Genomic DNA, 13,294 nt, shown 5'->3' with positions numbered 1-13,294 from the left:
CATATTATTAATATGGAAGACCAACTGCATAATCCTGATAATTTATTAAACCCTCAGAATTAAGTATTATATTTAAATAAAAAAGTAAAAAAAGACTTACAAATTTCTTTCCGGACTAATGAAGGAACAGTATGATTTTCATGTCCTTTCTTTTTAGATCCATGTCTTTTGCCTTCTAAGAGTCTGGGATTATATCTATTTTCTGAATATACTATTTCTGAACCTGTTAATTAAAACAAAAATTCGTAAGCATTAAGGGAACTACTAATTGAGAAAGGGTGATCAGAATAGAAGCATTTAATAAATAAAACCTGAATCTTCATTTCTCAAAATGTTCCGCAGCAAAGAAGCACAGCCATCAAGCCCTTGTACGGCTTCAGTCTGTAAGGAGAAAGTCATTTGGAAACATTTGTATATAATTTTAATGCAGGAAAAGAAAACATTGCATAGTTTTAAATTTTCTTTTAGGAACTATTTAGTATTGGTAGAAAATGTTTTAAAGCAAAAGCATTCATATTTCCTTAGGGCAATTAATAGTTTATCTTTGAATTTTTATCCCCACTTGTTAGCTTTTACCTGAAGACGAATTAAAATAGTGTGCAATGTATCGAATCAGTTTAATCTTACCTGACTTTCTGAGTCAGAATGGATGGGATAGCCAGAATCTGTAGTACAACGTGATATCTTTCTTAAATGGATCCTAGAAAACAAGTTTAATATTTTTTTTAAAAAAATACACAATTTCCCCCCCAGAATATATTGTAAGTTATCATTTTCTTATAAGCAAAGGTTGGATAAGAAACTTGTCCAACCATGTAAGAAGATGGATTTATATAGCACTTTATGAAGATTGTAAAGCCTGTTAAACACTAAAATGATCAACAGGGTTAGATATGGAAGGTCCCTACCTAGAGTTTCGTGAAGGTAGAGGCCCCACTAGTTTTCTAGGGTAAGTTAAATTTAGTCCAGCCCAAAGACCTGAAAAATCTCGAGATTTCCTGAAGTTGTAAGTTTCTTTAATTTTACTTACTGCTTCTTTCCATTTGTTAATTTAGCAGAACCGGTGTGCTTTCCTGAAGATAATACCTATGAAATAATGTATTATATTATATTATATTATATTATATTATATTATAGTAGTTACACAAACATTTTTCTATTATACTCTCAGTATGCTGTCTTGACAAAACCTGAAATATCGCTCGTATCCTTTCTACTGTGGTAAAACATAAAATTTACCATTTTTGCCATTTCTAAGTGTATAGTCCTGTGGCATTAAGTACATTAATACTGCTGTGCAACCATTGCCATCATCCATCTCTAGAACTTTTTCATCTTCCCAAATTAAAATTCTGTACCCATTAAACATTAACTTCCCATCCCTTCCTCCCCTCAAGCCCGGACATTCTGTCTCTATGAATTTGACTACTCTAGAGCTCATACAGTATGTGTGTCCTTTTCTGACTGGCTTATTTCACTAAATACACCTTTAAGGTTCATCCATGTTGCAGTATATATCAAAATTTCCAACCTTTTTAAGGCGGACTAATATTCCATTTTATGAATGCACCATGATACTAATTTTTCATAAATGTGATATATTCTAAAAACTCATAATTACAACTGAACCGACAATTTGTTCTATATAAAATGTCAAGCAAGTAACATAAACTTGTTCCTTAAATCTATGTGATTGAAGAAATATGATTGTAACCAGAGTACCGTAAGTTGGACTATAGTCAATCCCTGAACATATTCTACATTTCTCAAATTCTCCAAAACATACATAGGCAGTCCTCGGCTTATGTTGGACTCGACTTACGTCGTTTCATGGTTACGTCACCATCTCCCAATTACAGTGCTTATTAAAAAAAAAATAATTCCGTCATATTGATGTATGTACATTGTGCTTTATGTTTTTTATGATTTATTTACCGCAAGTAGAGGTCAGGAATTGTTATATTTCTTTTAAATTTTTTTTATTGTTTCACTTCATTACTGCTGTATATGTGCTTCATGTGAGTGACATAGGTGCTTATGTAGGTGGGTTCCAACTTATGTCAAAAATCGAGTTACATCATGCTGTAGAAACAGATCTCCGATGCAACCCAAGGACTGCCTGTAATTTAAGTATAGGGCAGAGTCCATAACTCCATTTATCCACATCCTATATAATAAAAGTCTAATATTCAAATTGTCCCCTCAACCAGTTCAAACAGGGGGCGGGGCCAGCCCGCCAACCGCCCACTGTTCCCCCCCCCCCCCCCTGCACGAATTCAGCACAGGGCCTCTAGTTCTTTATAATGCCTGACAAGGCCAGCACACAAAAACTCTACCATTCCTCTTTACCCACATCTCATTCTCTCAACCTTTCTTTTAAAAGTCATATAGCAATACTGTTTTTATTAAATTTTAAATTAAAATGTAAGTGGCTACCTTTTGTGTATAAGAAAAATATGCATTTGCTTTTACATGCATCAAATATGTTGAGTTACACATGAAACAGTTCAATGTAGTTGCCTCTGGAGATGGAAACTAAGAATCTGGGGAACACAGCAAAAAGTGAGACTTTGCATGGATCTCCTTTCATAGCTTGACAACTTTATAGCAGATAAATATATTATCTCTATTAAGATGTAATTTTAAAAAGACATGGTTAAATTTTCTACTTACTCCCTCATATCACCACTCATGTATAGTCACTGTTGGCAGTTACACTTATGATTTTTCTTGACATGTTTACATATTTCATCCCAAGATAGCTCTGAGCAGTAACTAAGCTTTCTGGACTTATATAATGTTCTTTTATTTATTTGAATATGTACTCCTTTCTAAGATTGCTACTAAAAATACACTGAAAAAGTTGGATTGACAGAGTTATATTTCTCCTTGAGATAAGCTGGAATACAAAGGAGTCACACGGCCAGCGGTGAGAACCAATGGTCTCTGCAGATCCTCAGGGTTTTTCTCTTCAGTCTATCTATGTTGGTGTCCAAACCAGAACCATAATAAAAATCCAAAGCATGAGTCTGCTAAGCCCAAAACAACTACCACAATTATTATCTTTCAAAATCAAAAGTACTGAGATAAATGTATGGTATAATTGTAAGATTATATATAGTGTTTCTCCAAAAAAAATATGCATGAGGTTATTTATAATCAAGCAAAGAAAATTATCCAGGATTAAAACACCCTACAACAGTAATTATCTTATTGACACATTTCCATCATTTAAAAAAATTTTTCTAATTGAAATAGTACAAAAAGCTGTATACTTCAACCAGATTCCCCAATTGTTGACATTTTATTACATCTGTCATATTCTCTCTCATAATATATCTTAGCTAATAAAAGGGTATTATGCAAATTAACCATCACTCTGTCACAAAGATGGCGGTGCCCATAGCCACAAGATGGTGGCACCCAGTCCTTTCAGCCCGGCCGGAGTCCCCAGTCCCAAGGGGACGGTCACTGAGCGGGTAGCATGAGTGGCCTGGCAGAATGCTTGCTTCGTCACCACAGGCCGGGGCTCGGATGGGCCTCTGGGCTGCAGAGAGCCTCTGGGCAGCGGGCATGGAGTTGCCAGGCCCAGCAGATGGATTCTTGTGCAGGGATACTAGTATATATATAATTGTCTGAAGTTAAGTTCAGAATAAGTTTCAGACATCATATCCCTTTATAGTTGAATATTTAACCCTAAAAATTTCCAAAGAACAAAGTCACTCTCATATAACTAAAATGTAATTATCGAAATCAGGAAATTAACAATGATACCATATTATAATCCAAGCTACAGACTATTCACATTTAATTACCCCAATACTGCCCTTTATAAAAAACTGGTCCATGTCCAATCCAGGATCATATGTTGCATTAAGTTGTCATAAGTCTTTAGTCTCCTTTAGTCTGAAATAGCTTCTTAAATTGTCATTGTCTTTTACAACCCTGGCATATTAAAAGAATACAAACCAACTATTTTGGTAGTATCCCTCTGGACATTTAGACATATCTGATGTTTCCTCATTATTAGAATTTTTGGCAGTAATACCACAAAAAGGATGCCATGTCCTTCTCTATACAACCTGAGTAGGCACATGATGTCAGTCTGTCCCAATACAGGTGATATAAACTTGGAATACTGAAGATGGTGTTTGCTAGGGTTTTTATTATAAGGTTACTTAAAAAATATATGTTTTTATTTATTTCAGAGAGGATGGGGAGAGATAGAAACATCAATGATGAGAGAATCACTGATTGGCTGCCTCCTGCATGCCCCGCACTGGGAATCAACTGAGACCTTCCGGTTCTATAGGTCCACACTCAACCACTGAGCCACAACAGCTGGACTGTAAGGTTACTCTTTTACCTTTGTAAACATTAAGCATCTTGTGAGGAGATATTTTAGATCATGCGGACATCCCATTCATCAAACTTTTGCTCAGCAGTTTTATTATCTTCCCTTAAATCAACTGCTTGCCAAACAGTGATTTTTCTAATTTATACCATTCCTTCTACATTAATTGGATTTGACTTCACTGAAGCACTTTTCCTTCTTCATTTACTTGTTATTATAGACTGGGTGATTCCTATTTTATTCAGTGGGCTATGTCCACTATTATTATTTTGATGCTCAAATTGTCCCAGGTTCTATTAGTATGAGTTTCTTCAAACTGGCTCCAGGTTTATTTTTTTTTTAAATTTTAATTGTGGTAAGAACAAAGCATGAGTTCTATCTAACCTCTTAACAAACGTTTAAATGCACAACACAGTATTGTTAATTACAGAAATGACTAGAGGCCTGGTGCACATGAAATTTGGGCATGGGTAGGGTCCCTAGGCCTGGCCAGAGATCAGGGCCAATCAGGGCCTTCTGGCTACCAGCCAAGGCCTTCCTTCATTCCACGCCACCCCTTGTGGTCAATAGAAGTCACAGCAAGTGATCGTACTTCCAGTCTCCCGGTCAAACTCCTGAGGGGGCAATTTGCATATTAGGCTTTTATATATAGATATATAGCACTTCTCTAGAATTTATTCATCTTGCATAACTGAAACTTTCTACTTACTAAAGATACTTCCACTTCCTCCTCACTCCAGCCCCTAGCAACTACCATTCTATTCTACTTCTATATGTTTGACTATCTTAGATATCTTATATAAGTGGAATATGATATTTGTCCTTCTGTGACTGGCTTCTCTCACTTTGCATAATATCAAGATTCATCTATGTTGCATATGGCAGAATTTCCTATTTTTTAAAATCTGAATATTTCTTTCACTGTTAATTATTCCCTTTGCTCTGCTTATCTTATGATTTCCCTATCTCAGCTCTTGTATTGACCATTTCATTTCTCCAATGGAATTGACCTTTTCTCCAAGAAGCTGTGGTTCCTTTTAGTGGACAATAGTATTTAGAAACCAAGATTTAGGCACTAGATGTGCTCTTTGCTAGTGGGGCTTCCAATCTTCTTTCATATGATTATTTACTTAGTCATCATGACTTGATAGTTGTAATTTTGAATCTTGTGTTTTTATTTTTAAATCTTCTCCATATTAACATAGTCTTCAAAACTTTTTAATGGTTACATAGTGTTTCCTTGAGTGCAATATGATGTGCCCTTTGCTTGCTTTTATTTTTTTCTCACAATTTAAAAATGAACCTGAAATCAATCTTTCCATATACTGAAAATAGCCTTTTCATATTCAAGATCAAAAGCTTAATTAGCCCTGGCCAGGTGGCTGAGTTGGCTGGAGCGTCGTTCCCTACACCAAAAGGCCTCAGGTTCGATTCCTGGTCAGGGCTCATACCTAGGTTAAAGGTTTTATCCCTGATCAGGGTGCCTATGGAAGCCAGCCAATCGATGTTTCCGTCTCCCTTTCTCTCTAAAATTTATTAACAAAAACCATTCTTGGGTGAATTTTTTTTTTAAAGCTTATCTGATGATAGGTTATTTGCTATTCAATGGCCATTGATACAAACTGTAAAAGCACTCTCCAAACTGAACGCCCCAAATCACAATGCACAAGAGAATATGTTATATCTCACATTTTCTTCCACTTCTTACTTGCTATTTGAGAAAAATATAAGCATTTCTTAGAAGTCCTACTTCCTACCAACCAGTGCAAGATAAACTTACATTTGTGGAATGATTTAGGGACTTTTATTTCCAATTAATCCACATCCTGATATTATGTGTAAGAGGTAGAAACCTAAATTTCAGAAAGGTGGCTTGTTCAGCCTTATACATTTCTCAGTATAGTGTAAGTTTAAAAGAATGAAATCGGCCCAGCTCTGTGGGTCTGAATCCTGTTTCCGCTAACCACGGGTGTAACTGCGGGAAATTATTTACTCCATCCCTCAATTTCCTCATCTATAAAATGGGGATGATAATAGTATTTACCTCCTATTGTGAAGACTAAATGAGAAATTATATGTAAAATACTTGCAATAGTACCTGTCACATTGCTGTCTAAATTTAGCTGCTACTGTTATCATTAATAATGATATCATGTGTCAAACACAAGGCCCACGGGCCAAATCCAGCCCGCCAGGCCTTGCAATGTGGCCCGCACCGGGCTGTCATCACTGCACTCCGCTGTCAGTTTATGACATTGTCAGTTTATGACTGTTCAGTAAACCATTCGGCCCGCGATTTAGGCTGGATTTTAGATTTTGGCCCCTTCTCTGATTGAGTTCGACACCCCTAATGGTAGTAAACTAAGTTTTATAGGGGACTAAATTTTGTTACATTTATGCCAAGTCTGAGATAGATGTTTCACCAGATTCTTTGACTTAATCTTCCCAATTCTTTGAGGCATAATTTTATACCTATTTTATAGAGGAGGCTCAGAAAAGTAAAAAGTGCTTTGCTTACTATCACTACAATAGTGGCAGAAGAGGAATTTAAATCTGTGACTATCGTTACAAAACCATGGTATTACCTCTTGCTGACTGGGTGTATTCAGAATTAACATAAGAGAAAGGTCTATGAAGGTGAGGCTGGTCTGGAAGTACTCATGAGGAAGTCTTAACGGTAAGATTCCCATTAATGGGGAAAACAGCATTATAGGTGAGTTAATAAATGATGGAAGACCAAAAAGAAAGGGGAAGGCTGGATATATTTAAGGAGAAGTAGCGGGTCTGTACAAGGAAGAGTTGATGCATTCCCTGAAAAGCTACTCCATGTCAGGGGCTGTCCTAGGCCTTGAGGGTATAGACATGAATTGTGTAGAAGGGAGGCAGACAAGATCAGCGACTTCTCCAGCCTGAAAAGTGGTTTGATAAAGGTTAGAACAGGGCACAAAAGGGGAGGGGAGCCAAGGGGCACCCAAACAATGCGGATGGGAGAGTGAGAGGAAGGCTTCTAGAAGCAGCCACTGAGCTGGGGGTCAGGAGATGGGAAGTGGAGACCCCAGAGAAGGAAGGGCATTCGGGGCTGAACACAGAGCACCGGCGTGGAGGCAGGGAAGGACCCGGGCGTCCCGGACACTGCAGACGAGGTGAGCAGCGCTGGGCGATGCTGGGACAGGGGCGGAGGCTGGTAAGAAATGCAGTCTCAGGCCGAAGAACTGAGATTTTTATCTTGAAAAACAAGTGTTCCGGTCTCAGACTGTAAGAGAATCCCTTAGTTACAACAAGGATCTGCATTTGAGAGGAGCAAGGCTAAAGGCAGTGACACGAACTAGGAGACTTTTTTAACTTCTAGTAAGCTACCAGCAATTGTGACGAAAGATCAACCTAGGGCGGCGGCGGTGGGTGGGAGAGCCGAGAACCTGGGTTTGCTGCAACCAAGGACTGAGGTTCAGTCCCCCGACCCGGCGGCCGCGGCCGGACTCGAACTCCGGCCTCGCCAAAGCCGGCGCTCCGGGGGGCTGCGATTCGAACAGAATGTGCACCTATGGGCAGAGCGACTGTGTTACAATGTCAGGTTTCCCCCACTCTTTCCCAGCATTTTTAATGCAGCGCGCTTTTTTTTTTTTTTTTTTTTTGTCGTTTTTGGTCACAGTTTTGCACTTCTCCCAGCTCGAGACCCCCCTCAAGTCCCTCTCCAGCCCCACAGCCCTCACCTGGCCCGGCCGAGATCCGGACCGAACCATCTCTTGCAGCTTCAGCGAAGACCAGGCCGAAGGAAGCAGAACCACACGACAAAAGGAATTAACCGCCGAAGACTCCAGACCGCCCTTGGCCCGCCCTCCGGGCTTCCGCTTCCGGGAAGCAGCCCGCGGAATACCCCGCCTCATGGTGCCCAGCGCGCCGCGGCCCGCCGAGGCCTCAGAGCTTCTGGCAGCCAGGGCACTGGGCATGCGCAATAGACCTCTCCTGGCTCCCAGCTCTACACTCTTGTGAACGGGGCGGGGCCAGGGAGGGGCGGGACCGGATTGGAAGGGGCGGGGCCGGGTTGGGAGGGGCGGGGCGAGGAGTCCAGGCTCTGAGCTGAGCACCGCTGTTCCCACAATACCTGGAATATCTGGTTCACAGTCCTTGCCCATGAGGGCTTCTGGTGGAGGATAACCATATTGCATCGGCTGGGGGAAGTGACGACAGGACTCAACAGGGCATCTTTTAGATGCCATTGTAAAATATAATTGTTTTTTTTCTTTGTAAAAAAATATACTTTATTGATTTTTTTTACAGAGAGGAAGAGAGAGGGATAGTTAGAAACATTGATGAGAAACACTGATCAGCTGCCTCATGCACACACCCTACTGGAGATGTGCCCGCAACCAAGGTACATGCCCTTGACTGGAATCGAAATTGGGACCTTTCAGTCCGCAGGCCTACGCTCTAGCCACTGAGCCAAACCGGTTTCGGCTATAGTTGTTTTCTTAATTTCCTTTTCAGAGTGTTGTTAGTTGTGTGCTAAATTTGTATCCTGCTACTTTGTTGAATTCCTTTATTAGTTCAACAGTTTTTGCTGTTGAAATCTTGTTTTCTAGAAACATAAATGATAAGAGAGAATCACTTATCAGCTGCCTCCTGCACACACCCTTTACTGGGATGGAGCCTACAACCGAGGCATGTGTCCCAACTGTAATTTAACTGTGACCTCCTGGTTCCTAAGTTGATGTTTGTCAGAGTACGTTCTTCCTTGATCCTGCTTACAGTGCCAGTTGTGAGAGTACTTACACCTTCATCCTGCTCAACTCTGCCAACTATGGGGTGCACAGGTCCTCCTCTACTAGGAACTGTACCTTCATGGATGCCGGGTATCAGACAGAGAAGGTATGAGCAGTCATAGGAGTATAAGGGAGTCTTTATGGTAGCCTAGGTAGCCATTGCTACTAAGGAGCCATTAGACAAAGCAGTTCTTCAAAGTAGCTTCTTCACACAGCAGCCGCTCAAAGCAGCCTTTGTTAATACAGTAGCAAACACAGGAGCCATACCAAGCAGGTGTGCCCTACATAAAAGCAGCTTCTCACCAGCTGGTCAGTAACACATCTTTATACCAACTTAGACAAAGGAAGCTCCTTCCAAATTTTTTTTAAAATATATTTTATTGATTTTTTTACAGAGAGAAAGAGAGAGGGATAGAGAGTTAGAAACATCAATGAGAGAGAATCATCAATCAGCCATCTCCTGCACACCCCCTACTTGGGATGTGCCCACAACCAAGGTACATGCCCTTGACTGGAATCAAACCAGGGACCTTTCAATCTGCAGGCCGACGCTCTATCCACTGAGCCAAACTGGTTTCGGCACTCCTTGCAAATTGTGACATCAATATTTGTGCTACAGAAAGGCACGCTTGTGCAGTACATATAGTACAATCACTGTGTCCTTGCTTTTGCACCTGTGCATGACAAATTGGCCTGGAGCATCCGGCGTACTTTGGACAGGGACCCACACTCCAGTTGACCACAAACATCTGGCATACTTTGATTAGGATTTCCACAACGCTCAATCACTGAACCACTGGCTGAGGGTGACTTCTTTTTTTCTACCATAGTGAGACTTATAGAAAAAGTCACCATATTGTCCAGAGGAAATATGTTGGTAGCTGGGAGTGGAGTGTGGGGGGAGTGGAGTATGGGGTGAGGGGAGATAAAGAGGACAGATGTGCTTCTGTATCGGAGGTAAAATGAACACGACTTGGTGAAGATTTGGGAGGTATTTACATTGGCCTTGGTTTCTAGGTTTTGTATCTGTATGGGTGATTGGAGGGAAGTTTATGAACTCATTTCCCCCAATGTTTTATGATGAAAAATATAAGCTCATTTTTGGGCATATTGATTAGGGATGCCTTCAAGTCATCCTAGAGATAGCAAGAAGGCTACTAGATAGTTGAGTTTTGAGATTGGTGGGGAGGTAGGGGATACAGATACACATTCCTGAATCATCTGTGGGAACAGAAGCCAAAGGCTTCTGAGTTTGCTTCCAGCTTGCTTCCTTAAGAAAGCCTTTCCTTCCACTTCTCTATGCCACTCCTGTAAACGGGGTCATGTGCCCCTGTACTAGGATGTTATTGTTCCACTTACCACTTGTGTGATTGAATTTAATCACTATGAAAGCAGGGACCTTATCTTAATGTAGTATCCCAACATATAGCACAATACTTTGTATATAGTAGAACCTTTTAAATTATTGAATAAATAAATGAACCAACCAGTGTCTGGATTGCTTTGGTACATTGGAGCTGACAGCCACTTAAATGCTCTGAGACTCAGGTTTATCCAGGACATTTACATCCTTCTAGCATCATGGTTAATGATTCTGCTTGGCTGAGGCAGTGTTTTATAATGTAGTGCATTAGACCAATAGTTAAACCAAAAACACAGTTAAGATTTATAGCCAGCATACAAGATTCAAAAGTTAGAAGCTATATACTGGAATATAAATTAAATGCTGGGAGCATGAGCTCAGATCTGCCTAGAAAGATCTGAGACTGCCCTGTTGCTTTTCTTCAAGTCATTTGGTGTCTTCTGGAATAATTTCTAATCCCATGGTTCTTAAGTCTTTGGAGATCATATGTAATTTTGAGAGTTTGCTAAAAAGCTTTTTTTCCCCTCAGAAAAATGTGCAATACACACACACACACACACACACACACACACACACTCTAGAGGCCCAGTGCACAATTGAAATCATGCAAGGAGGCACCCTGCCTCGTGCCCCCATGGTGCGAGGAGGCACCCTGCAGGGGGCGGGACACACACCTGACTCGAATAGCGCCAGCCATAGTGGGAGTCAGGCCGGGTGGCACTGTGGTGTGCTGGGACCTGTGCCTGACTTGTAATGTCTCTGGCGCTCCTGCCTGTGTCTGCTCTGGGTCTGCAGGGGGCCAGGACTGGTGCTTGACTCAGTGTCCCCTGGCCCCCCTGCCTGTGTCTGCTCCCGGCTGCCTGAGCCCCCGAGCCGGCTTGGGCAGACCCCCTTGCCTCTGTCTCCATCTTCGCTCTGGGCCTCACCTGCTTGAACAACCTCCTCCTGTCTGGTCGTGGCCAGGCTGAGGGACTCCCCCAGTGTACAGATGTCATGCACCAGGCCTAATTTGCATATTGCTTCTTCATAATATAGTATACATATACATATATACACATCCATACACTGGACTCCCCCAGTGTACAGATGTCATGCACCAGGCCTCTAAGAGGCCTGGTGCATGACATCTGTACACTGGGGGAGTCCCTCAGCCTGGCCTGCACCCTCTCACATTCAGAGACCCCAAGGGGTCCTTAATGCTGCTGCAGAGGCGGGAGAGGCTCCCACCACTGCCACTGCACTCACCAGCTGTGAGCCCCACTTCTGGCTGAGTGGTTCTCCCCCTCTGAGAGTGCACTGACCACAAGGAGGCAGCTCCTGTGTTGACTATCTGCCCACTAGTGGTCAGTGCGCATCATAGTGATTGGTCATTCTGCCATTCTGTCTATTTGCATATTAAGATTTTATTATATAGGTTATATAATTTATCAGAAGCATTCCAGAATCTCTCCAAGGATTTCAGGTTAAGAATCCTATTTTTATCTAAATTCAGAACTTGAGTGTCCAGTTCCTTCTGTTGCAGATTGCAGGGCCCTGAGGACCTTGGAAGTTCTTGGTTAACTAGAGATAGTGAGGTGCCTGGCTGAACAGCATCAAAAAAAGTAAAGCATGGAACACAGAGAAAAATGGAATTGAGCCACAATCTTAGCATTTCCCACGGAAACTTTAAAAGAATCTGCAGTGTTCACGTTAGTCAAAATAGCTTTATTTAGGAAAGAGCCCACTTCTTTTTCTTTATAAAATCCTGATTTTATTGCTTCCTGAATGTCTTTCTCTTTAAGGGAGAAACACAAACCATATGTTACAGGGGCCTCAGCTTGACAGCTTAATTTAGGTTATGCTGGGATCCAGATATTTCTGGTCATGCCAGGAAGACTAGTGGGACGGGCCTGACAAGGGTCTATTGGCAGCAAGGACTAAGAGAGCCCCTTTGGAATGATCTCATTACAAGGAAGAAAGACTTGGTTTGAGGCAATGTGCCAGGTTTGAGGGTCAAGTGTGCTTTTAATACAGAGTACAGTGTCAGTCAATTGTTGCCCTGACCCAAGTTGAGAAGTGGTAGTGATTAGTATGCTAAAAATTTTTCGTTAAAATCTCTGTAAGGCATTGCAGCAGATGTTAGGGTACCCCAATCCATATGCCTATTGTGAACAGTTATGACTTTCTACCTGAACACTTTCTTTTCTGGAGCCAAGGAAGCAAGCTCAGGCCATGAGCTGGGTAAGCTGGAAATGCCAGGAAGTAATATCTCTGGAAGCAGCCCTCAGTCAATGACAGATGGAAACGTGGTGAGGAAGCAGCCCTTAGCAGATGGTGGAAAGCTCCCTCATCCCTCAGGTTGGGATAATTCTGAGGTGTGTTCTCCATGGTCTCCCAGAGTCCTCCAGAAGACTTGGGCTCCAGGGATAGCTGACTTGATAGCACCACCTCTATTAGCTTCCTTTCCATCACTTTTCCTACTCCCTTTCCACTGTTCCTGGGATTGCCTCCCAAATACTAAGCTGCTGGCACTTAAATATTTGTTTCTGAGGCTGTTTCTGGGGTATGGAAACTCCATATTAAGATCGGCATTGAGCATACAAGGCAGCATGAGTTTGGAGGAAAAAACTGAATTCAAATTCCTGCTCACCAGTGACAATGAACAATTTATTTAAGACTGTTTCATCTATAAAATGGGGATAATAAATGACCTCATTAGATCAGGTTATAAAAATATTTGAGAATGTATGGGAAGTATTGTGCATTATGGCTTGTACATAGTAAGTGCTTTAATAAATGTTGACTATTGTCAATAATCTATATATATAAAAAGCCAGC

At 41.3% G+C, this 13,294-nt stretch overlaps 1 protein-coding gene across 2 annotated transcripts in view; it reads right to left on the bottom strand.

The window, feature by feature from the left end:
- CCDC14 (coiled-coil domain containing 14) overlaps positions 1–8,250 on the bottom strand; it is a 52,594-nt gene extending 44,344 nt beyond the window's left edge. For both annotated transcript variants that reach the window (XR_014793877.1, XM_084871549.1), the window contains exons 1-5: positions 8,065–8,250; positions 1,031–1,086; positions 628–700; positions 312–381; positions 101–223 (exon numbers count right to left, since the gene is read on the bottom strand). Coding sequence is in view for 1 of the 2 variants with exons in the window: in XM_084871549.1 (XP_084727675.1) it covers positions 101–223; positions 312–381; positions 628–700; positions 1,031–1,086; positions 8,065–8,238 (496 nt within the window). In the remaining variant the exon portion in view is untranslated. The remainder of the gene's footprint in view (positions 1–100; positions 224–311; positions 382–627; positions 701–1,030; positions 1,087–8,064) is intronic.
- Between the last annotated feature and the right edge of the window lie 5,044 nt (positions 8,251–13,294).

Source organism: Pipistrellus hanaki, assembly GCF_964339955.1.
Source record: "Pipistrellus hanaki genome assembly, chromosome: 2".
Taxonomy (NCBI): Eukaryota; Metazoa; Chordata; class Mammalia; order Chiroptera; family Vespertilionidae; genus Pipistrellus; species Pipistrellus hanaki.
This window is presented reverse-complemented; position numbering and strand designations above follow the sequence as displayed.